Below are 22505 nucleotides of genomic sequence, written 5' to 3' on the forward strand. Positions count from 1 at the left end.
TAGTGGTTAAACGAACAGGAGGGATAACAAGGGAAACAGGAAGATCTAAGAGTGCGGGTGGGAGAATAATTGTGAAGCAAGTCAGAGAGATATGAGGGTACAAGATTGTGCAGAGCTTTAAAAGTGAAAAGCTGAATCTTGTAGCCTACGGGATGTTTAACAGGAAGCCAATGTAATTCATAAAGAACAGGAGATATGTCCTCGATGGAAGAGGTTCTAGTAATTATGCGGGTGGCTGAGTTCTGGACCCTTATTGAGAAGTTTGAGAGGTAACCCAAATAGGAGAGAGATACAGGAATCAATGTTTGAAGTAATTAAAGCATGTACAGTAATGGCTGTGGTATTGGGTGTGAAGAAGGGACTTATGCCTGGCTCACACTACAGGAGTTTTAGGCCGATTTATGCCCGATTTTTCCCTCCCGTGACTCTGAGAAAAAATCTTGTCCATGACCTCGACCGGTTCCAATGTTCGGCGCAGATTATCTGGTAATGCGAGGCGCTCACAGATCAAATCTGGCACCTCCCTATTTGCTGTCACACAAATCGGGCTCGCTCGATCATATCAAACATGTTTGATATTTATCGGGATGAGCAAGATTGTAATAACGTCAGAACTGTCACAATAGCCAATAGGAAACAAGTCTACGAAATGGCATCCGCTAATTGAGTTGCCGTAGTTTGCTTTAGCTCTCAAACAATGCTGGATAATGTAGTCTTCCAGTGAGCTCCGGGCGGAAGCACAACATGTGGATAGACCTTTTTTAATCAGTCTATGGTAGACAAGCGTTACAGTAGATGACACAATCTGCGTGTCTCGTTTCTGGAAATGAGTCGGGTATTGCATATCAAAGTGTTTGTGCAATCCAGATGCAAATTAATTTGGTAAATCTGGATTATATGGATATGTTAGCAAAAAGGACATGGAAATGTGTACTTCTTGAAAATGGACCGTAAGCCTCTGCTGTGCAACACCGCAGCATCCCTTCGGATCATTTGATTGACTTTCCTCTTGAGAGAGAGAGAGAGAGAGAGAGAGAGAGAGAGAGAGAGAGAGAGAGAGAGAGAGAGAGAGAGAGAGAGAGAGAGAGAGAGAGATCGCTGCAGACCATTGTTTAACATATCAGCATTTCTTCATCATAGCACCAATTGCTTTTCATTTTACAACACAAATCTACACTTTAACAGGTGACAATATCGCTTTTGAACTAGGCAGCCAATATTATAACGGTAAACATCCTAGCACACTACGATAGTGTGACCGAGCGTTCGTGCCGGGTTCGCCTAAAATACTTAGAAATAAGAAAATAATAAACGACAGACATCTAAACGTTCCTTCACTTTATTCTCTGTCACACATGTAATAACTAGCCTAAAAAACATGTGACACTCCAGTACAAAAAGTGTGCATGCTCCAACCTATATATGGCAAGCCTGGAGGGGAAAAATACACTTCTCACACATATACACAACGAGTGCCAGAAGTAATACGTCATGACAGGATCAAATTAAGTCTGTTACAATAGTATAAGGTCAATAAAATGATTACCTCCATTTCTCGCTGAAGAACTGCAATCTATGGTTTATTCTTACACTTTAGTTTTTTCTCACAACAAATGATCATTATTGATACAGCAAGTGTTCATGTTACAGCAGGCCTATCCATTTCGTTTTTCCCGCTTCCGGTCTGCTGCGTAGATATCGTCACGCACTTCCTCTGGCACGATAATCGTAATAATATTTTGTAGTGTGTGATGCGCCTCGATTTTCAGATCTTGTAGTGTGAGCATTTTTGAGATTTGAGGGAAGAAAATCTGCAAAGATTCTCCTGTAGTGTGTGCTGCAACCAGATTTTACAATCTGAAATTTTAAACCTCTTGTAGTGAGAGCTGGGCATAAGTCATCTAAGGGCATTTTCACATCTGAAAGTCCACACCAAGGTCCGAACCAAAGTTCATGTTTTGATACATTGTATCCATTCGGTTAGTTTTGGTTTGCTTTCACATTGCAGTTATGCAAGCGGAACTAAAGAACTTTACATGACGCACTGGCGTCCTGTCGTCATCATCATGTGGGCTGCATTTTAACATTGATTGGTTTGTTAGCGGATGTGCGTCTGACGTCAGTGTGTTGTCAATTGAGCGGGTAACTATGACTAGAATGAATGAACAGACGCATACCGTTGCCAATACTGTTAATATTATTATTATGGCATCATCTGCAGCACCAACTATACTCGAGGCTAGTTCAAATTCACCAAATGAACATCCTTGTTATGCAAACATTTTTTTGGCGCCGAATGTGCACAGATGCATAATATATGTCAGAAATTATTTTGACCACTCCATTAAGTTTTGTTTTGTAGAAAGCTTTGTATAAATTGTACCTTATTTTTAATAAATGTATCATCATCCTTTTGCCTGGATTTAATAAATAAGCAAATATAGCAGACAAACCGTGATGGAGCGATCATTTGCGTTGCACATTAACTGGAGTGGTCTCATAAATAAACCGAAACTCAGCATATAGGCGACTTGTCTCACAGACATGAGAAATATGTGTGTGTGTGTGTGTGTGTGTGTGTGTGTGTGTGTGTGTGTGTGTGTGTGTGTGTGTGTGTGTGTGTGTGTGTGTGTGTGTGTGTGTGTGTGTGTGTGTGTGTGTAGTATATAAAGCTCGAAAATAAATACTCACGCACGCTGTTCACGCGAGCTGACTACATAAGCTCTCTGTTTAAAGTGCTGCGCGCTCCATCACTGCATGTGCTGTGAGTTTAATTTGTGTTTTTTCACTTATCCTACCACCAGAACTTCCTGTAAATGCTCTAAAAGTACAAACTATACAAATAAATACACTTTGATCTGGACCGAGACTACTTCTTTTCGTCTGACCAAATTTCATCTGTTTGGTCCGGACCGTGGTCCGAGGGAGGTTTCACACCTGTAAATTTGATTTGGACCAAAAATCCGGACCAAACAAGTTAGATGTGAAACGCCCTTAAAAGCTAACTTATCCCAGGTTACCTACTAGGGCTATACTGTATAGGGCATCTTGCTAGTATTAACTGTCTTTGGCAGTTACTGGACATCTGCCTGATTCAAACTGGCCACCTTTATTCAACCCTGACCAATCAGAATGCTAGAGCCTCCCAAATCCCCCTGTCCTTCTACAGAGAGTGTGGGTAAGCATGCAGGAAGGAGGAGGACCAGGAGGGGGTATTGGCCGAGTGTGGGCCTTACCTAATTAAATGGCAAGGGCTATTGTTGTGTTGTCTGTGGGCTGGGAGGCAGGGCCAAGCTGGAGCCAAATGTGGCTCAGAGTGTTCCCCAACTGGGCCAAGCAAGGGGATTTATGATGGTCACAGCATCACAAATTCAAGGCCATCCAGCTCTCTAGTGAGAGCCATTCTTCTTTTACTCTTTTTTTCTCTCCCTATTTTTTTTTTAAAACCGAGCTGCCAGGTTTTCCACACTCCCTTTGCTTGTGCTTTCATTCCCCTCGGTCGCTCTTCCATAGTGTTAATAGAAAGGACGTTTTGCCAAATCCTTCAAAGGCTGCGAGTCTAACGGAGAAACACAGTATCAACTGCTGTTCCACAATGATGTCAGCAAAACAAATTAAAGCTGAAGTGTGCCGTTTTTGCGGCACTGATGTCACCACTAGCATTACAAATAGTTTTTCCAAAACTGTCCTGCAGCCCTGTTTCCATCTGTCATTTTTCGGACACTCAGGTATCCCCATCCCAAGAGAATTGATCATTCTTTTTTTTCTGTAAGTAATGAAAATTACTACAACAGTATAATTTTCAGCACAAGTTTACTGATTTAACCAGCTTTGCATTGTTACAATGTCAGTTGCATATGTTAATGAACAATACTCTTTTTCCATGTCACCTGTACTTTATCAGCAAACGTCATCTGACTTTTGATAGCTTCGGGGCTTTTGATAAAACTACAGATTGAACTTGAAAATGTTTGCATCCCTGCTTACAGACAGTTGGATTTAGCCCAGTGCATTATGGATGTTGACGTTCCTCTACCTTTTTGACGTAATGAAACATCAAAGCCTTTTCCCTAGTCAGTTAGCATAGTTAAATTGCCTTTCGACTGCACAGACAGCCAAATTTTCTTAAAAGCACATCTTGAACTGGAACATACTCCTTTATATTCTTTATTTATATTATTCTGACAAAAAGACAGCAGTGGAAATTTAATTGGTTACTTTTTAATAAAATGGCTCGTTTTTTGCTTTTTATGAATCCTAAATACACATTCTTAGATAATATTTTCACACTTTTGTTTAATTTGCAAGAAAATACAGCTCAATTGGAAATGATGCACAATAAGAATACTAATTAATATTTTCATGATGGATTTTTATGTTTTAAAAGTGAAAGTGATTCTGGAACAAATAAACAATACATTTATACAAAGCATTAGTTTTAATATGTTTCACAAAAAGAAAAGGTTGACATTATTTTATTTTTATAATTTTTTTAAATAAAAAATAAACCCCTGATAAAAGTAGCCACATTTGAAGAATCTTTTCAAACGATTGAAACACTCAATAAACTCCAGCTTTAAATACAAGTTGTCTATTCTCTCAAAGGGTGTGGGAATTATATTAGGAGGACACTTTGGACACTTTTGGCATGCTTTTCAGCTTGAAACCTGTTCAGTAGGGAGCAGATCATAGGCATGTTAAAGCAGATAATTTTTGCGATGAATTCTGTAGAGCAAAAAAGCTCTAGTTCATTGTTCACTTCTCCAAAAGCTGGCTTTTGGCCTGACCAAGTTTCCTCCTTGCCTCAGTGAACTGTGGTGGTTACAGCATTGGTATAGTAGAAAGTACAGTGGTGCTCTCCATGCCTGCCTGCTACTCTGGACATACATCAAAGGTGAACATCTCCCTCCCTTTCCTGGTAGAGACAGGTGTGGAAATAGTGGTAGTAAAAGAGGGAAGAAGAAAGAGCTGTTGACTCACTCTTGACACAATGTTCAGCTATTGACAAATCATTGACCTTTTATTTAGTGCAAAAGACTTTTATTTTGAACAAGGAATGTTTGTATTTGAATCAATTTAATGGTTCGTATAGTTTTCGGTTTGTGTATTTTGCTGTTGCCATGGCAATGCATTGTAAATTACAAGGGCAGGGGTTCTGACGAGGGTGTGTTTGAGAACACTGGCATGTATTAGATGACATGACAGCAAATGAAAACTTGAAAAAAATACAGGAAGAGGAGGAATTGTGTGAAAGCAAGATATACAAAACAGGAGGAAACTCTACAGGATGAGTTTGGTGCGCTACACTCATCTGTCCACATTTTCCTGCCCTGGGGTGCTCTTATCCGAGAGCCGCACACACATATGGTAGCACTTGGAGTCTGTTGGTCTGTGTAGTTTGTCCTCGGTTGTAAAGGTCAGGACCTTTTTGTAGCCTCGGGGCTTAAACTACTGCGAGTCTCCCAGTTTCCCATAAGTCAAGTAGCAGTCTGCTCTCAAATACGAGGTTAGCATATTCTGACATTTTCGATGCAGTCAATACATTCAGCTTTGTCGTCCTCAAGTCGAAGGGGCTTTGTAGATATTGTCTTCAAAAGAAAGCTTAAACGGCTTTTCGAAGTGTCTCATGGGAGTTAGGTTTTCACCATTTGAAATGCTTTCGAGAAATCAATTGGAGGTAAACACATATGACACTGGTAAAATTACTACCTGCATTTGTTGAAGTTTCTTGTGGTTGCGGTAAATGACAAGCTGTTACAACGCAGCATTTCTGGGTGCATGTGACAGGGTCTAGCCTTTATTCTTTTCACATTGTCTCGGCACAGGGTCTTTTATGAAACCATCAGTGCTTGTACCGTTTACATTTTTACATTGCTAATTCCTGAACCAAATGACATTTCAGTCATTGTTTATGCATGCATTCACAGATGTGGATGTAACACTGTACACTCTAAATGTGCATTCACATTAGTGTTGCTTGGTGAAATTTTAGTCATATCCAGTCATTTCAATTGGAGTCTGCAAGTATGGGAAATCTGCGTGTGGGCGAAGGTTACTCATGCAGATTTTCCTCCAATATATATATCAAAAACATATAGCACTGGTGTAGACTGAATCATGAAAGAATGATTCGTATGAGTCATATGACTATGAATTGGTTCTGTCTGGTATCAGCCAGCGTAGTTACGTACTCTTACTTAAGATGACAATGTTTACACAGAAAAGTCCGTAAAATATGGTGCAATGTACCATGTTCATTTCATGACGGAATTTTTCATATTTATTTATTTAATCTGCAGTGAGTTTAGCAGCTATGATTTTAATTTTTTATTATTATGTTGTTACCTGGACATCCCTTTTTTACCTTGGATGTGGTTTGTGTGTGCGTGTGTATGTATGTATGTATTTGCACACTTTAGAAAGATAGAAAAATCATTCTATTATATTATTTAAAAAATCTCACCATCTAGCAATTGTTTTATTTTTTATATCTTTTAATATTTCATTCAAAATTCAAAAACAATGGTTAATGCTACCCATGAAGAACTCAAGGGAATTAAAAATTCTGTTTCCCATCCCCACTGAGCAGGTACAGTATGTGTGAATACACTGAAAGCTTCAGGGAGACCTGCTTTGCTCAGCCACTGTCTGAACTGTTAAATCAAAGAGGCCCAGGAGGACACTCAACGTGGGTTGTCAGTTCCTCATAAATTTGATGTCAACTGCCTCCCATGGTAAGAGGCCATGGCGTAAATCCATCAAAGCCTCGGTTGAGGTGGGCAATGATAGAGGGCCCAGATCTTCCCGGCTCTGTCGTCTATCTCTGTCAAATCGTTTCATCCATTGACAGCTTCCCGAGGCGGCCAGGCCTCTCAACAGGTGCAAGCGGAGCGGCGAGAGCGTTTAGCACATTCCCCACCCCTGCCCTGCGAACGGGAAACTGACTTGTGGGCCTGAGGGGCCGTCTGAGTGAGACAGAACACACACACTGCCCATCATCAGCACTCAATACTAAGCAGCTCACATTAACACAACACATGTCCTTTGAGGCAATGAAGGTGGCCCCATAGATTTACCCTTATTTGAGTGAATTGAGATGGCCTTGATAAGGCTCACTTTCTGGTAATAGCTTCCTCCCTCTGATCTGATCTTCTTGAGGACTAGTGTGAAAGAGTCATTAAGTGGAAAAGCTTCCCAAAGCTCCCAACGGCATGGTGTTGTCGGTGTGTTTGGACACCAACCAGATAAGACGCTAAAGCACTTTGCCTGGGCTTGACCTGGTCTTATTACATCACTGATGATTTGCAGTATCAAGGGCTTATGTAAACCCTAGAGGCCTGCGCTACCTGGTCATGTGATACTTTATGACCTCAATTTTATGTGTGCCATCTTATCTGTGTGCAGTAATAAAGTTTTATCCCCCCCTGCTAATGCTAAACAAAGGTCGTCCTGCAAATAAACGTGCTTTGGGTCTGCTACATATGCAGTTAATTGTAGTTTACTGCAGTTTACAAACATAAGTCATTAAATCTATTCTTGTTCTCATTGACAGGTCAGAGCGGTCTGGGGAAGTCGACGCTCGTAAACACGCTCTTCAAGTCCAAGGTCAGCAGGAAGTCCTGCACTCCTAATTATGAGGAGAAGATTTCGAAAACTGTCCAACTGCAATCAGTCAGCCACAGTGAGTATTGAACACTCACAACTATTGAACACTCCTTTCTTTACACATACCCCGTCACACACCCATCACACCCAAGGGGTCAAGGATTAGCTGGTTTGCATAGCCCTGTCAGCCCCTGCTGGTAATAGCATAACTACACCATTCACACCCAATAAACATCTTTGAACATTAATGGTCTTTCAAAATTGTGCTTTTGTCCTAAACAGACATTTTTTCAATAGGTGTTTTCATGGTGCAGTCAAGTCCTACTAGGAAGTTTTGGGAGTTGGGAAGTTGTAACATCACTTGTGTCCAAATCACTTTTTTAAGCGCAAGATGGCGATTTTAGTTTGTTTCATTCTACTTATACAAAATGAAAAGATGAACAAAAAATATTCATTAGGTTTTTAGACAATTCAAAAAGATGCCGTAACCTGAATTATTGTATATTCAATCGTAATTTTACTATACTGTCATATTTTGTAGATGCAACTAAGCGAACTCTACTGTAAACATAAAAATGCAAAGATCATTTTTAGTAGCATTTGCTGTTTTAATTTAAAGGATATGATGTTTCAAATGCATCTGATGTGTTGCCATTAGCTGTAACATGTCTAGACCCTTCCCTTTTGCTACATAGGAAAATCTGCGATCTTCGTTGAGTGCAAAAAAAAGTCCACTTTTTTTGTGGTTTAATAATAGTGCACTATGCCTCCCGCGCCCAGTATTTTTTTTATTGTGAGCACACTACTTGTACTATTTACAGTACAAAATGACTCTGAAATAGTGCTATGTCTGAGCCAAGCCCTTTGTGAAATCTCATTGGTCCAAAATCCCACTTCACATAGCTAAATATAAATCATGAAATATTCTCTGATTGGCTGTTATTGCACGTTTCACAGAATTTTCACTTTCAGTGTAGACCGTCCATTTTGCTAGAAACGTACCGCATCATGGATGGTTTGCACATGGTGTTGCACATCAATAAGATGACATATGCCATGTTCAGACTACACAATATCAGCCTGATTTTAACACAAACCGCTTGACTTAGGATGTCGTGCTGATTCGTCGAGACTCAAACGTTTAATCTCGTATAGCATATCACAGTTGACGAAGACCATGTCTGCGACACTTTACAATGTTAAGGCAGAAAGACTAGCATTTTTCATTTTCCCTGACGTCTGTGAAGTTGACCAATAGGACCACAGAAGCTCTTCCATACAGAGCTTTTAAACGTGGCAAAACGGGAGAAAGATGATGGTATTGGAGCTGCTAGGTGGAATTATGCAATGGAGGAAAGGTTTGTGGAGCTATAGCAACCTAATACTCTTGCCTTTATTAGGATGTTCCCTCGAGTGACTACCATGACAGAGTGAAAAAGTATGGCGAACGAAAGCGGAAGCATACTGAGTACAGGAAATTAGCATTAAGACAAATAACTTGCCGCTTTCGGGAGTTTGTTTATGCTTTTATACAAGTCAGCTGCTTGTTGCGTCTTCTTGATCAGCAAGCAACATGTAGTCTGACATGTTTCTTGTCCGCTATACAACAATAATTAAAATAGCATAATCTGACACAGTCACGTAACAGACAAAACTATTGTGTAGTCTGAACCCAGCATTACAGAGTTTGTTGGCCAAAGTGATTTCTGAAAGTAGGAAGAAGAGTGACATTTAGACAGGAAAAGCTGGAGGCAGAGCTCAGTGTTTTGTAGGGTTTGATTTGGAGAAGGGCCAGAGTGATCAGGACATGGGCGCTGAAAGGAAAGAGAAATTAAAAAGCCTGCAAGTGGGACGGATTAGGAGAGATCAATCACCCTTCAACTGTTGAGATCGGGCCACAGTTGTCATTATGAGCTCTCTTTCACAGAGAATGACAGAGGAAGAGCACACACAGGGCCATATTTTTTAGCACAGGTCAGGAGATGACTCCTGCTCTAATGGAAGCCACCACTTATACATGCGTCTGACTTCAGGTGAAGCAAGCTCAGCTGAGTGAATGAATTGGTTGATTGAGCAATGTACCATCTCTGTCTCGCATACTACCACCAGAGTAATAATCAATAGGGGCTTAAGTTCTTGTATCCAAACAGGTAGGTGTGTTTTTGTGTAGGTGTGTAGAGTTAAGCTTGTTTTGACAAAGAAGCAAAGCTTATTTGGATTGTTTCTGATGGATTTTTGCTTCGCTTTTTAGGTAAACTATGAAATAATTGGATCTTCTGGTGAAAATGACTTCTATCTGGTAATGGACCTCCATTTTTGATAGCAAAGCCCATATTTCAAGTCGGTCCCCGGCCTACACATGGAAGAAAATTTATGTTGCTACTTCAGTTTCATCACAACTTTTGTTCAACAAAATGTTAAGTGTCTTTAGATATTAAAGATAGAGCATTAAGTATACTTCAGTTTTGACATTGACAGTATACTCAGTTGATACCGTGCATGAACACAGGCGGTCCACACATGGGCACAACAAAGAGTCATCTTAGTCCAGTGTCTAGATAAAAAAAACTCATGTTAGTACTATACAAGGGTCCTGCTACTTCTTTTTGTACTCAGCAGAGAGAGCTGAGCTGTATATCATGCATAGACACACATACCTTAAAACATCCCGCATATGCAATGAGAAAGCAATGAATCTCCATTTTACTTCTGGCGGCGCCACCATGCTTCACTGGTAAGAGGTGTGAAAGGCAGATGGCGTAGCCAGCTTCACCAGTCCTTTAAATGAAAGTATTGTTTGAGTGTGTGTGTGCTTGTGTGTGTTTGCTTGCCCTCAGTAGTTAGTGTAGTCGCACCCAGCTATCCATCTTCATTTCTCACTATAGACCGGCTGACAGAGGTCTAACAAACACAAAAATTTGATAGTGGTCCTCTGTCTCTTGTATTCAGAAACAGCCCTCTAGGACAAGTAAAGAAAATGTGCTCTCTTTGGATGGATTGCAATGGCCTGGTGCACTGCATGAATGAGACTTACTAATAAAATGTATATGCTATTGCGCAATCTAATTACCCCTGCCATTTTTTATCTGGGTCAAAAGTTTGTGGAGTTACCCATGTTATGTACTTTAACCGTAAATCTGCCCTCTAATAGAATGACTCACAATTAAGCATATCGGCTATAGAGAGAACATAATCTAATGATTCTGTCACAGGATGTTGCGAGATGCCAGGAAAGCATGCCTCCTCTTGTAGTTTTAAGTGTCAGTCAATTGCTGTGTAAAGGTCTTTACTGGGCTGGGTCATTAGCGTAGCCTGCTATGTTAATTGTCATGGTTCCTAGGTGACAGCAGAAATGTATGAAGACTGCTGACCTTTACTCCCTGTCTGGATATGGGCACAGACAAATCTAATTACAAAACCCTATGAAGCAATAGTGCCATGCCAGGTCGTAGCTATGGAGTTAATTGTTCTTAAACAGCCATGTGCAGGTTTTGTAGCAGCTATATGCTAAACATCTGTCCTTCCTTTAGTTTGCTGCCTACTGATTTTGATATTAGTCATTTGATTTTGTTTTAAGGTAAGGTTTTAGACCTAGATCTGCTTGTTGATCTCTCTTCCGTTTCTGACTTCCCCTTGACAGGTTTTAGATATGTAAATGTACTCTGTATCACACTCTCACAGTAGCTTAGCTTCTTCACAGCTTTCACTTCGATTAACCAAAGGTCAACGTGTTGAATCTGTTTTTAGATCTGAAACTGCAATTTCCTGTAATTCTGTGCATCAAAATCTTCATGGTTGCTGTATGTGCCTGTTATATTTCTTTGAGGAAAGTCTTTTGAGCTTTTGAAAGTATTCTGTATAAGATCAAGAACAAGCATTTTTTTTTTTTTTAGCGTAGCAGTCATATTGCAAGTGGAAGGAGATTTCTATCCAGTTGCAGTAGTAGCATCTGTTGTATCTCTGTCCATATCCAAAGCTCATTTCTCACAGACCTCTGAAAACTTATGGCCCAATAGTTTATAAATGTTTGACTTGTATTTGACTTGTAGAATGAGAGAGAGTGTGGATGAGAATAAAAGAATGGGAGTCGCTGGGTGTGCTGTTTCTTAACAAAAGAAGATTGACGATAAGTCGGTTCAGCTTGTGACTTCCTGAGATATCCCCATGTTTCAGGAGACACCCCTCGCTGACTTCTTAGCGTAGCACAACGTAAACATTACCGTGAATGAGAGTGTCCTGTTCCTCTTTGCATTTTTTTATGTTAGCCTTCAGAAAGGCGAGCCTGCGGCGCTTGACACATGGCGTAAATATTTACTTTTCTTTACTATTTCGATTGCATTAGCCCTCATGCGACAATTTATTATTATCTAATCTCTATATGTTTACGGTTGAGAAAGCTCTTAACATTAAACTCTTTAACATTAAACTTTATGTAAGCCGTTCAAAAGTTTGAGGTTGGTAAGATTTTTAAATGTGTTTGAAAAAGTCTCTTTATTCTCACCTAGACTGTATATTTGATTTTTTTTTTTTTTAAATGCAGTAAAACAGTAGTATTGTGATATATTTTAAAATGTAGGCCTAATTGATGCCATGTTATGATAATATGATGATTTGCTGTTCCAGAAACATTTCTGATTATCATTGTCTTCTTATCGAAACATTGAGTTGAAAGTCTCCTGAGCTGTGAAAGAGCAACTTCAGAGCAATATTTCTTATAGAACCTTCTGTCTGGATTTAGCTTTTTTGTTTTGTTTCCTAGTAACATTTTTCTTCTTCATTACAGATAATTTCCAGTATTCATCAGTGTAAATATCTATAACTTCTCCAAATACTTTAAAAGGGCAAGAACAATAGACCTTTTCTGGTATTCTCTATCAAAATGGCAAAACTACTCCTTGTTTTACTGCTAAACTAATAAATTGCCTTTGCCGACTCCGATTTGAGACATTTCGTCTAGCAGATGTCTTGCCGTCCCTTGCTTCCCCAGCAGTTTTGTCTTTCTAAAGTGCAGGCCTGTGGAAAACAATGAGTAGCAAAGTCTCAGGGTGCCTGACACCTCCACACACACTACAAAGCGGCCCAGTGGCCCTCACAGCCTGTGAAAAAAAAGCTGGCCTGCAGACTGACCGTCAGGGGAGATGAGTGTTACACAATCCCTCCTTTTCTCAAAGACTACACAGTGCACAAAATGAAGTGGCGGGCCGCTCAATGCCACCATTCAGCTCTGCTCCCTCCATGTGGGTAAATATGGGAGGAACTAAGCCCAGCTTTGTTGCTGAGTCACGCCACGTTGAGCGTATATGTGTTTCCATTAGCTGATCATGAAGGGTTTTCAATCATTGGTGTACCAATCCAGACACTGACACTCTCTTTTGCTAATGCCCCACTGCGTATGAAAAATTGATCATCATCAGATAGGGTTATAGCACTTTGAAACTGGAGTGTTGACTGACAGTTTAATTTTTCCTTGTTAGAATCTCGTCATATTTTACTTGATTGCCTCATCCAGAAGGATTAGCATGATGAGTTAACAGCAAATGCCAATCAACCAATGCCAGGGATACAGTAGGGGTCCCTGCTTGCGCAGACAGCTTATTAGACTCTTTTTGCAGGCTGACTTCCTGTTGTACAAAGCATTCATGCAGCATTATATCAGAGATGGAGATTAAATGGAAAGTTCAGGGTTTTCAGTAAGCAATTTTAAAGGGATACTTCACCGCTTTTTCATCTTAAACTATGTTATTCCCTTAACTAAGATGAGTTGATACATACCTCTCTCGTCTGAGTGCGTTCACTTAATCTCTCTGACGCGCGGTGACGATCTGATAGCATTTAGCTTAGCCCACTAAGCCCAGTTCATTCACTATGGTACCAAACAGAGATCAGTTAGAAGCGACTAAAAACCTCCACATTTCTCTATTTAAATACAGTTACACGAATAGTTGAATGATCAAGTATGGTGACACAAAATAAAACGTGGCGCTTTTCTAAGCGGAATAAAAAGGAGAACTATAATGTATGGCGGAATAACACTTCTGAGAGTACTTCGACTCGGCGCAGTAAAAAGTCACGACTGAAAAATCCTCCCTCACATCTCCCTCTCCCTCTCTCATTTCTGTCAATAGGGGGGAGGGGGAGATGTGAGTTGTAACTGTATTTGTCCTTGTCAGCTCCTCTTCATTCACATCTGCTGCGGATTCATCAAAAAAGCATGTTTTATCCTTTCATTCTTTTCTTCTCTATCTCATTTGTCTCGTTATTTTCTAGTCATCGAGGAGAAAGGGGTGAAAATGAAGCTTACGGTAATTGACACTCCTGGATTTGGAGACCAAATCAACAATGAGAACTGGTGAGAGCAACATTTCAACATTGTCATATACAACTCATGCAAGACCACAATTTAAACTCGTAAATAAAGAGAAATTATAAATAATTTGAAACAGTAACATTGTAAAACACTAAAACAACCATTCCCGATTCTGTACTATTTCTAGGTCACTAATCAAAAGACACTTTAAGAGTATATTTGTGGCTGACATTTGTGACCTTTTTACAGAAGGTCATATGTTCTTGCTTCCACTGAAGCACAAGGTGTTCTTTAGATCATAATCATCATGCTTTACACAAACCAAATACAAAGACATCCTGAAATTCATGTTAATTATGCTAATATAATTTTCAATGACAATGTCAAATAAAAGTTTTTTCACGAGACGTCTCAGGCTTTTAACCACCACTAATGCTCAGAGCGCTCTAAAGCTGTGGGAGATCAAATCCGTGCAACATCAATTCTCTCAGTAATTAGAGAGCACCTTATTTATTTGACACTAAAATCATGCCTTTTTTCAGAATATTTATCTTAAAAGTTATGTTACACTTTGACTGCTACATTCACTTTAAGCACAAGTATGTTTTGTTAAATTGCGATGTAAACCCTTTCATGTGTCTTTTTTTTCTCAGCTGGGAGCCTATTGTAAAGTACGTCAATGAACAGTATGAAAAATACCTGAAGGAGGAGCTGAATGTCAACAGGAAGAGAAGAATCCCTGACACCCGTGTTCACTGCTGCGTCTACTTCCTGCCAGCCACTGGACACTGGTGCGTGTCGACTTCTTGCACGCATGATGTGGTTCACTCTTAGCCAGACATGTTAAAACGCTGTTGTGCTTCTGTCACATTAATATGACAAGGCTTCATTTACGAATCTCAGGAGTCTTAGTATGGAGATTTTAACCCAGTGGGATTTCATGAAAAATCCTTCTTTTAGCAGCAAAACATGAGGGTTTTATACATCATCTCACTAAAAACTAATTTGATATTTAATGCTTGCATCTTATCTGGAAAACGTGGACTGTTGTTCAAAAGTTTTGGATCGGTAAGAAGTCTCTACTCACCGAGACTGCATTTGTTTAATTTGATTTCTGTAATGGCAAAACTGTGGTCTGGCTATCGCCAGACCAAGCTCAATTTAAAGGAAGTGTATGTAAGCTGTGGTAACGCAATTGGATAGTCCTTAACCAATCAGACCGCGAGAGGCGTGATCAATAGGCAACGACCCATCGCTGCTCTATCTATCATCATGTTAAACCCACCAATAGGAAGCCAGTCTGTGATCGGTTCCCACAAAAGTGTCACAGAAGCAGTAGAAATTAATATACGAGTTTCCAGATTTGCCGGAGTTGTCGGGCGAAATCAAATCGCAGGCTAATCAGGCTGGGTTTACCAAGTCTAACAAAGCTGTATATTTAGCAGCCATTACAACAAGTCTTCAGTCACATGATCTTTCAGAAATAATTTGAATATGCTGATTTGCTACTCAAGAAACATTTCTTCATTATCTTTATTTTAAATTGCTGTGCTGTTTAATATTTTTGTGGAAACTGTGAAATGTTTTTTTTTTTTTTTCTTCAAAGTTTTAGTAACATTACGTTGTCAAAAAAAAGGAACAGTGCTGTCACTGGGGCTAAAATGGTACATATTAGTACCTTAAAAGGTACATATCAGTACTTTAGGAGTGCGTATTAGTACCTTAAAGGTACATAGTAGTACCTTTTTGGTTTTGTACCTTAGGGTACCACCCCATTGACAGCAATGTACCTTTTTTTCTGACAGTGAATGTCTTTACTGCCAATCAATTTAATGTATCCTTGTGAAATAAAAGTATGTTTTTCAGTTTCTTCATGTAATGATATTTTAGCTTTAAATTATCTTGATTGATTAATTTCAATTGATTCATTTTGTAGATGCTTTTATCAAAAATATGGTTTTGCACCCCATATTCACCAGTCAAAATTTAAAACTGGGTTTTAATGGGGTCAAATGTGTCAGCAGTGTAAAATGGGCTTTTTTAATGATCCTTCCTACCCTCCTACAGGTTACGCCCCATAGATGTGGAGTTCATGAGGAGACTGGGGAAGATAGTGAGCATCGTCCCTGTGATCGCCAAAGCAGACACGCTTACTCTGGAGGAGCGGCTAGAGTTCAAACAGAGGGTGAGCTGTCCGTCATCAACACCTGCGCACATTTTATCGCATGCCGGCACAATCGCATCACCCTCTGTATTTCCCGCCCACACGTAAATATTCAGTTCTCCGCATAATTGAGGTCATGAATATGGATGACCTGCTGCTGTAAATGGTGGAATTATTAGAATTCACAGTTCAGCTGTGTGGACAAAAAGTGAGATGAATTGAAAAACCTGGGCGGAAAGAGAACCGTACATTGCATTCGAATCTCCAAAGGTCCCTTGGCATGCGGCCGCTCGCTCTCGGTTGGAAAAATGAATAGGCCAAGCTAAGGTTACGAGCAGTGTCTGCAACGTCTCCGTCAGGAGACGGTCTCTCCTCTGACTGATGTATAGCAGCTACTTCGGGCCCGGGCCACTTGCCATCAGTTCTCCCCACGGAATGCTTTTGGACAGCTCCGACGGCACGGACCGCAGGGCCAGAACAGCCTCCGCACGCTGTGTGTCTCCTATCAATATACACCAAACAACACTCCTAATGATGTACTCTGTCATTTCAGCCCATTATCCAGAGCTGTCTCTCACTGCTCAATAGCCTGAGCAGAGCGCCATGCGGGGGCGGACGTCACACTGTGCTCAAGATATCAATCGTAGATATCATATCCATGTTCAACAGCCACACTCCAAAATCCTCCCCCACACGAAACATGGCAGCAAAGGCATTAAAGTCTAATGCTTTGCACCTCGGGCCCGAAATTCTGACTGTGGGGTGGGAAAAAAAGAAAAGAATTTCCTGGTGAACTTGACTGTGGCCTTCGAGTAAAAGAATGCATGAGGGTCGAGACTGAGACTAGTAAAATACAGCGGGAAGAGCTCGAGGGAGAGGAGCTGCTGTCATATTTCACCCCCAGGGCAATTGTGCGGTTTTGTGTATGTGTGCGGTAGGTGGTAAAAATCTGTGTAATCCATCTAACTGGAAGCCTCTCTCTGCAGATAAGACAGGACCTCCAGGCCAACGGGATCAGAGTGTATCCACAGAAAGAATATGACGAGGACACTGAAGACCGGATACTCAACGATAAGATTAGGGTATGACGCCGCTACTTTGAGACTTCATTGCAACCAATTTAAACAACTTGATTTAAATGGTTAGATCAACACATAAATATATTTATGTTCATAAAGATCAGAAACTAAATGATGACAGAGGTATCCCTTTGGGGGAAAACTATCCCTTTAATTGCTTTGTACTTTGTACTTGATGAAATTTTGAGGTATGGCAAATGTTTCTTTTAGGAAAACATCCCCTTTGCTGTGGTGGGAACAGATAAAGAGCACCAGGTGAACGGGAACAAAGTTTTGGGAAGAAAAACAAAGTGGGGAATCATTGAAGGTGAGAGTCTAAAGACATCATCGTGTCGGTTGGGAATTGCTTGTTGCTGAAATATGTTGTGTTTTGGATGCTGGCGTCTCCACCAGGCTTCTTAGCTACTTTTTCCAGTAAATTTGTTGCTTGACCTATTTGGAAACCCATGCTGGTCTTTTCAGCAGGGTAACTGTAACAATTGTCAAATCTAATTGTACAATGATGGCTGACAGGCTTCACAGGGCAAGGTTGTCTGAGATTTAGGTTATTCAACACTGCCATCAAGTGGCGTGTGTAGAAAGTGATGCAAGATGCCTGGATGAATTCATAAACATGCCTTTTTAATTTGTTCATTTCAGTTGAAAATGTTGCGCATTGCGAGTTTGCACACTTGAGAGATCTTCTTATTAGGTAAGTCCTATTTTTTACTCGGATGTATTGAATTATCGCAATATTAGCATATGGTAGACAAACTTGCTTTTTAGGTAAAGTGGGAGTAGCCATTTATAACCTTGCATTCCGGTTGATAAGATTAGATGATGTAGAATTATGGTTAATATGATCCAAATGGCTACATCAATGACATTCCATACATTAAATTTTCCTTTAATGGTCAATTATAGGTGAAAAAACGCTATTCATAGGCTAACTTCCTGAGGAGTGTAAACACTGGTCCGACATGTTGACTGGCTCAAGTAATGTTGTTTTGTTTTTGAAATACCAAAAGAATGCAAAGTAAATTTATATTATAATCATATAATGATTGTATCATATTAATTGTACATGGGATTAAACAAAAATCCAGCCTTTGTTAAACAAGACCATATTCTATTCTGTTTTTGTTGTTTTATTTGGATTTTTGTTTTGTCTTCATTTTTTTATTGCACTCTAGGTGTGTGTGTGTGTGTGTGTGTGTGTGCGGGCATGTTTTTGTGACATATGAGGACACAAATGTGTATAATGACATGGGTATGACACAGGTATTACAATGAGAGGGTGAAATGTGAGGACATTGGCCATGTCCCCACTTTTCAAAATGCTTATAAATCATACAGGATGAGTTTTTTTTTAGAAAGTAAAAATGCAGAATGTTTCTGGCAGGGGCAGATGTTTCTTGTTTAGTGGCAGGGGCAGTGTATGGGGATAGAAAATACGGTTTGTACAGTATAAAAACCATTACGGCCATGGAATGTCCCCATATGTCACAAAAACAAACGTGTGTGTGTGTGTGTGTGTGTCCTGTATAATCTTATCTGATTCTTCAGGATTTTTATTTGATCCCTTATATGATTGGTTGCAAGTTATGATAGAAATTCCATTAGCTTTTGAACAACAGATTGGTCAGCAGATGTCAGAGACTCATGCAGCTGCAGTTCAAATTAACTTCTGGTCAAATGACATCACTTTTACCCATTTCTTTTTCACTTCGCCCTTGCAACTCGCCATTGAAAACGCAACATCATCTGATAACTGACTTTAGAAAGCTGACACTCATTTCATTTGGCTGTGTTTGTGAAGTGTATGTATGAATAGTTGGGCAGATGCAGAACAACAGAGCTGGTCATGACAGCTGAGAAGGTCATGAGTACATCCTTCTCCTGTGAGCTCAGTAAAAAAGACAGGTTAATTAAAGAGTCCGATCGGGTGAGGCCAGGTCACAAAGCCCTCTGCCCGTAACTCTTGGATGGCGGCCCATTGACAGATGGTGTGAGAGTGATTCCCTGCTGAAACGGGAAACAAAGGATGACCGTTATAACACTCCACATTTTGGAATCACCTTTCACACTTTTTGATCGGCCTCCTGCTGAAGCGGAGATCAAATTACAGCAACCGAATCACACAAAGAGATCATAAAAAGCTGATGTAGTCAGTAAACAATTCGATTCAACATAAGAGAATGGCTTTTATTTTACACTGTGCATATTTCCCTTAGGAGATGTTATGGCAGGGTTAAAATTGATATTATGCTCTACTGCGCTCTACTTTCAAGGTCCCACTTGCAAGATTTGAAGGACGTCACTCACAACATCCACTATGAGACGTATAGAGTGAAAAGACTTAACGAGAGCAATGCCAACGGACAGGCGCTTTCACCTTTGACCCTGGAGAACGGTACCCTAGAGAAGAGCGATGCAGAGAGTCACCTTTGAAAGAGAGGAAGTGCGCGCCCGCCTTCACCCCACCCCTCAGAATGGGAGAGATGAACATTTCACTTCTAGATTGCCACTGTTGGAAAATCGACACGTTTGACTAAAGACATTTTTGCGTAGGCATGTAAACTTCATATATTGAGTCTATTTTTGAAAATGAATCTATATTGTGGGTAGGGATCTGGGACGAGAAACAATAACTGATGAATTACCATGTTTTGGCTAAGAAAAAGTCTCCCTCCATGTTATTTTTCAACCTCCTTTTGCCGAATGAATGGCACAGAGGCATGTTGGAAAACGTGGGGGTCTGCCCGCCTGGCACATCACTAGATGAGAAAATCCCATAATCCCTATCCGTGTTACTGCACCTATACATTGACACTGAACCAGCAATGTGACATGCTCCTTTTGCTATTTTATTTTCATAAGAAATTATTTTAGATTTTTTTACAGCAAACTATGATCTTTCCCTGTACTTTTGTAAAAGAAGAGATTCAAAAAAACTTTAGACAAATATTTTTGTTACCATAGCTGCTTTGAAGCGGAAGGTATTATCTTAACAGATACTTAAAGACTGCTATCCATACATGACTGCTGTGATGATAGCCGATGTGTTGATATAATAATTTCATACCTTTGACCTTAAAGGTCCGGTATGAAATGTAATACTGTTGATCATTTCTAATGCAGAGATTGGTAAAGGAACAAGAGAAAGTCGATTCTTACTGATGTTAGCTGTACAGTAACAGGTCAAGTATACAGTTATATGTTTTTATTTCACTAACTAGTTAACTTACTGTTTAAAGGTACACATTGTGCTGTTTACTTCCCTCTACTGGATACCAGCAGTCCCATCTTGCCCTTTTGTTTATCAAAGCATACTGTACATAACTATAATGTGTTCTTATTTTCTGTCAGAGCATCACATTTTTTTATGCGACATGTATTAGCGGCATCATGATTTCCTTGATACTAATATTCATGTAAACACCCTTTGATTTATGATTAAAAAATTGTCACCATTCAATATTTATGTGGAGCCACTGGAGAATGCTATTGGTTTCATTGGAGATTGCCATAATATTATACACAACTTTTTTACATTTTGGGGTCAGTAAGATTTTTTTTTATGTTTTTGTGCTCATCAAGGCCACAAAAAAAAAAAAAAAACTTATCATAACCATTTTCTGTTTTAATATATGAATTTTCAGCATCATTACTCAAGTCTTCAGTGTCACATGAGCTTTTAGAAATCATTATAATATGCTGATTTGGCACTTGAGAAACATTTATTCATTTCCTGAAAATGGTTGTGCGGTTTAATGAGGGTAAAAAAAAGTTCAAGATATGTTGCTATATACATGTCTGCAGTCACTTTTGGTCATTTTAATGCATCCTTGCGGAATAAAATCATTTATTTTAAAGAAAAATCATACTGACCCCAAACTATTGAATGACAGTGTATATTCGTAATCAGTTTGCCTGTGTTCTGCTTAGAAAGACTGGAAATGTGACCCTGGACCACAAAACCGTCATGTACATTTTTTGAAATTGATATTCATACATCATCTGAAAGCTGAATAAATAAGCTTCTGATTGATGTGTGGTTTGAAGGATAGGACAGTATTTGGCCTAGATGAAAAAAAAGCCCAACTTTGAAAAAAAAAAAAAAATGCCTTTAAAGTTGTCCAAATGAAGTCCATAGCCATGCATATTACTACTACTTATAAATGTTTTTATATATTTACAGTAGGAAATTTACTTAATATCTTCATGGAACATCTTAACTTAATATCCTAATGATTTTTGGCATAAAATAAAAATCGATTATTTTGACACAATGGGTCTCTCTCTCTCACACACACACACACCTGGTTCACTATCGTCGTGGGGACTCTCCATATAGGCGTAATGGTTTTTATACCGTACAAACTGTCCATTCTATCCCCCTACACTGCCCCTGCCCCTAAACCTGTGATTTATCCCATCACTGGAAACATTCTGCATCTTTACTTTCTCAAAAAAAAAACTTATCCTGTATGCTTGATATGACTTTTGAAAAGTGGGGACCTCAAGTAGTTTTACTATCCTTATTATCCCCATAATGTTATAAATACAAGGACACACACACACACACACACACACACACACACACACACACACACACACACACACACACACACACACACATCATTTTTATGTATATATATATATATATATATATATACTTACTTGTGTGACTTATGACTGGTTTTGTGGTCCAGGGTCACAAATGGAGTCTCTAATCATTTTAGAATTATGTATGGCATGAACGCTTTACTGAGAGCTGACAGCCATCTTTCTGCATTTAAAAAAAACCGCAATCATACCTCAACAGTCGCTTCACCTTTGATCCATTTTGTTCTTCTGACATTCTCAGTTATTTCCGTTTTTAATTTGTGAAAGCCCCTTGGTGCCAAGTGAAGATGTTTTCATTGTGACTCACTTCAGGAGTGTTAACATTTGGCTAAATTTGCCATAATAGCTTACTTAAGACTCTTAAATAACACATAGCACATGCTTATAAAGCAGAGCCACAGCTGCCTAAATGAAAGAGAGGGAGAGGTTTTTGATGACCTGCAAAGCACTACTAAGCTTTTCTTCCATTTTAGAGCCTTATCCATAAACAAAAATATGGTCCCTGGGGTCAAGACACTTCATACAAAAGGTGTGCATTAAAGTAGATAAGGTAAATGTGTTTGTGTGTGCATGCACATTTAAAGGCAACATTAAAACATACACGTGACAACATGTCATAAAGGCATAGTTCACCCCAAAATGGAAATTCATTAACATTCACACTGAAATGAGTACAGTTTGAAATTTTGGGGTGAACTACACCTTTTATAATTTAACGTCAAATAAAATTAATGACGCAAAT

General features: G+C 39.5%; 1 protein-coding gene across 4 annotated transcripts in view; it reads left to right on the forward strand.

Moving 5' to 3' along the window:
• Positions 1 to 20616, forward strand: part of septin12 (septin 12) — a 98207-nt gene extending 77591 nt beyond the window's left edge. For all 4 annotated transcript variants that reach the window (XM_067414915.1, XM_067414928.1, XM_067414934.1 and 1 more), the window contains 8 exons: positions 7553 to 7681; positions 13873 to 13954; positions 14566 to 14703; positions 15980 to 16097; positions 17063 to 17158; positions 17366 to 17462; positions 17795 to 17846; positions 19426 to 20616. In XM_067414915.1, the coding sequence (XP_067271016.1) occupies positions 7553 to 7681; positions 13873 to 13954; positions 14566 to 14703; positions 15980 to 16097; positions 17063 to 17158; positions 17366 to 17462; positions 17795 to 17846; positions 19426 to 19585 (872 nt within the window). In that variant the 3' untranslated portion in view covers positions 19586 to 20616. The remainder of the gene's footprint in view (positions 1 to 7552; positions 7682 to 13872; positions 13955 to 14565; positions 14704 to 15979; positions 16098 to 17062; positions 17159 to 17365; positions 17463 to 17794; positions 17847 to 19425) is intronic.
• The last annotated feature ends 1889 nt before the right edge of the window (positions 20617 to 22505 follow it).

Source organism: Pseudorasbora parva, chromosome 2 (assembly GCF_024679245.1).
Source record: "Pseudorasbora parva isolate DD20220531a chromosome 2, ASM2467924v1, whole genome shotgun sequence".
Lineage (NCBI taxonomy): Eukaryota > Metazoa > Chordata > Actinopteri > Cypriniformes > Gobionidae > Pseudorasbora > Pseudorasbora parva.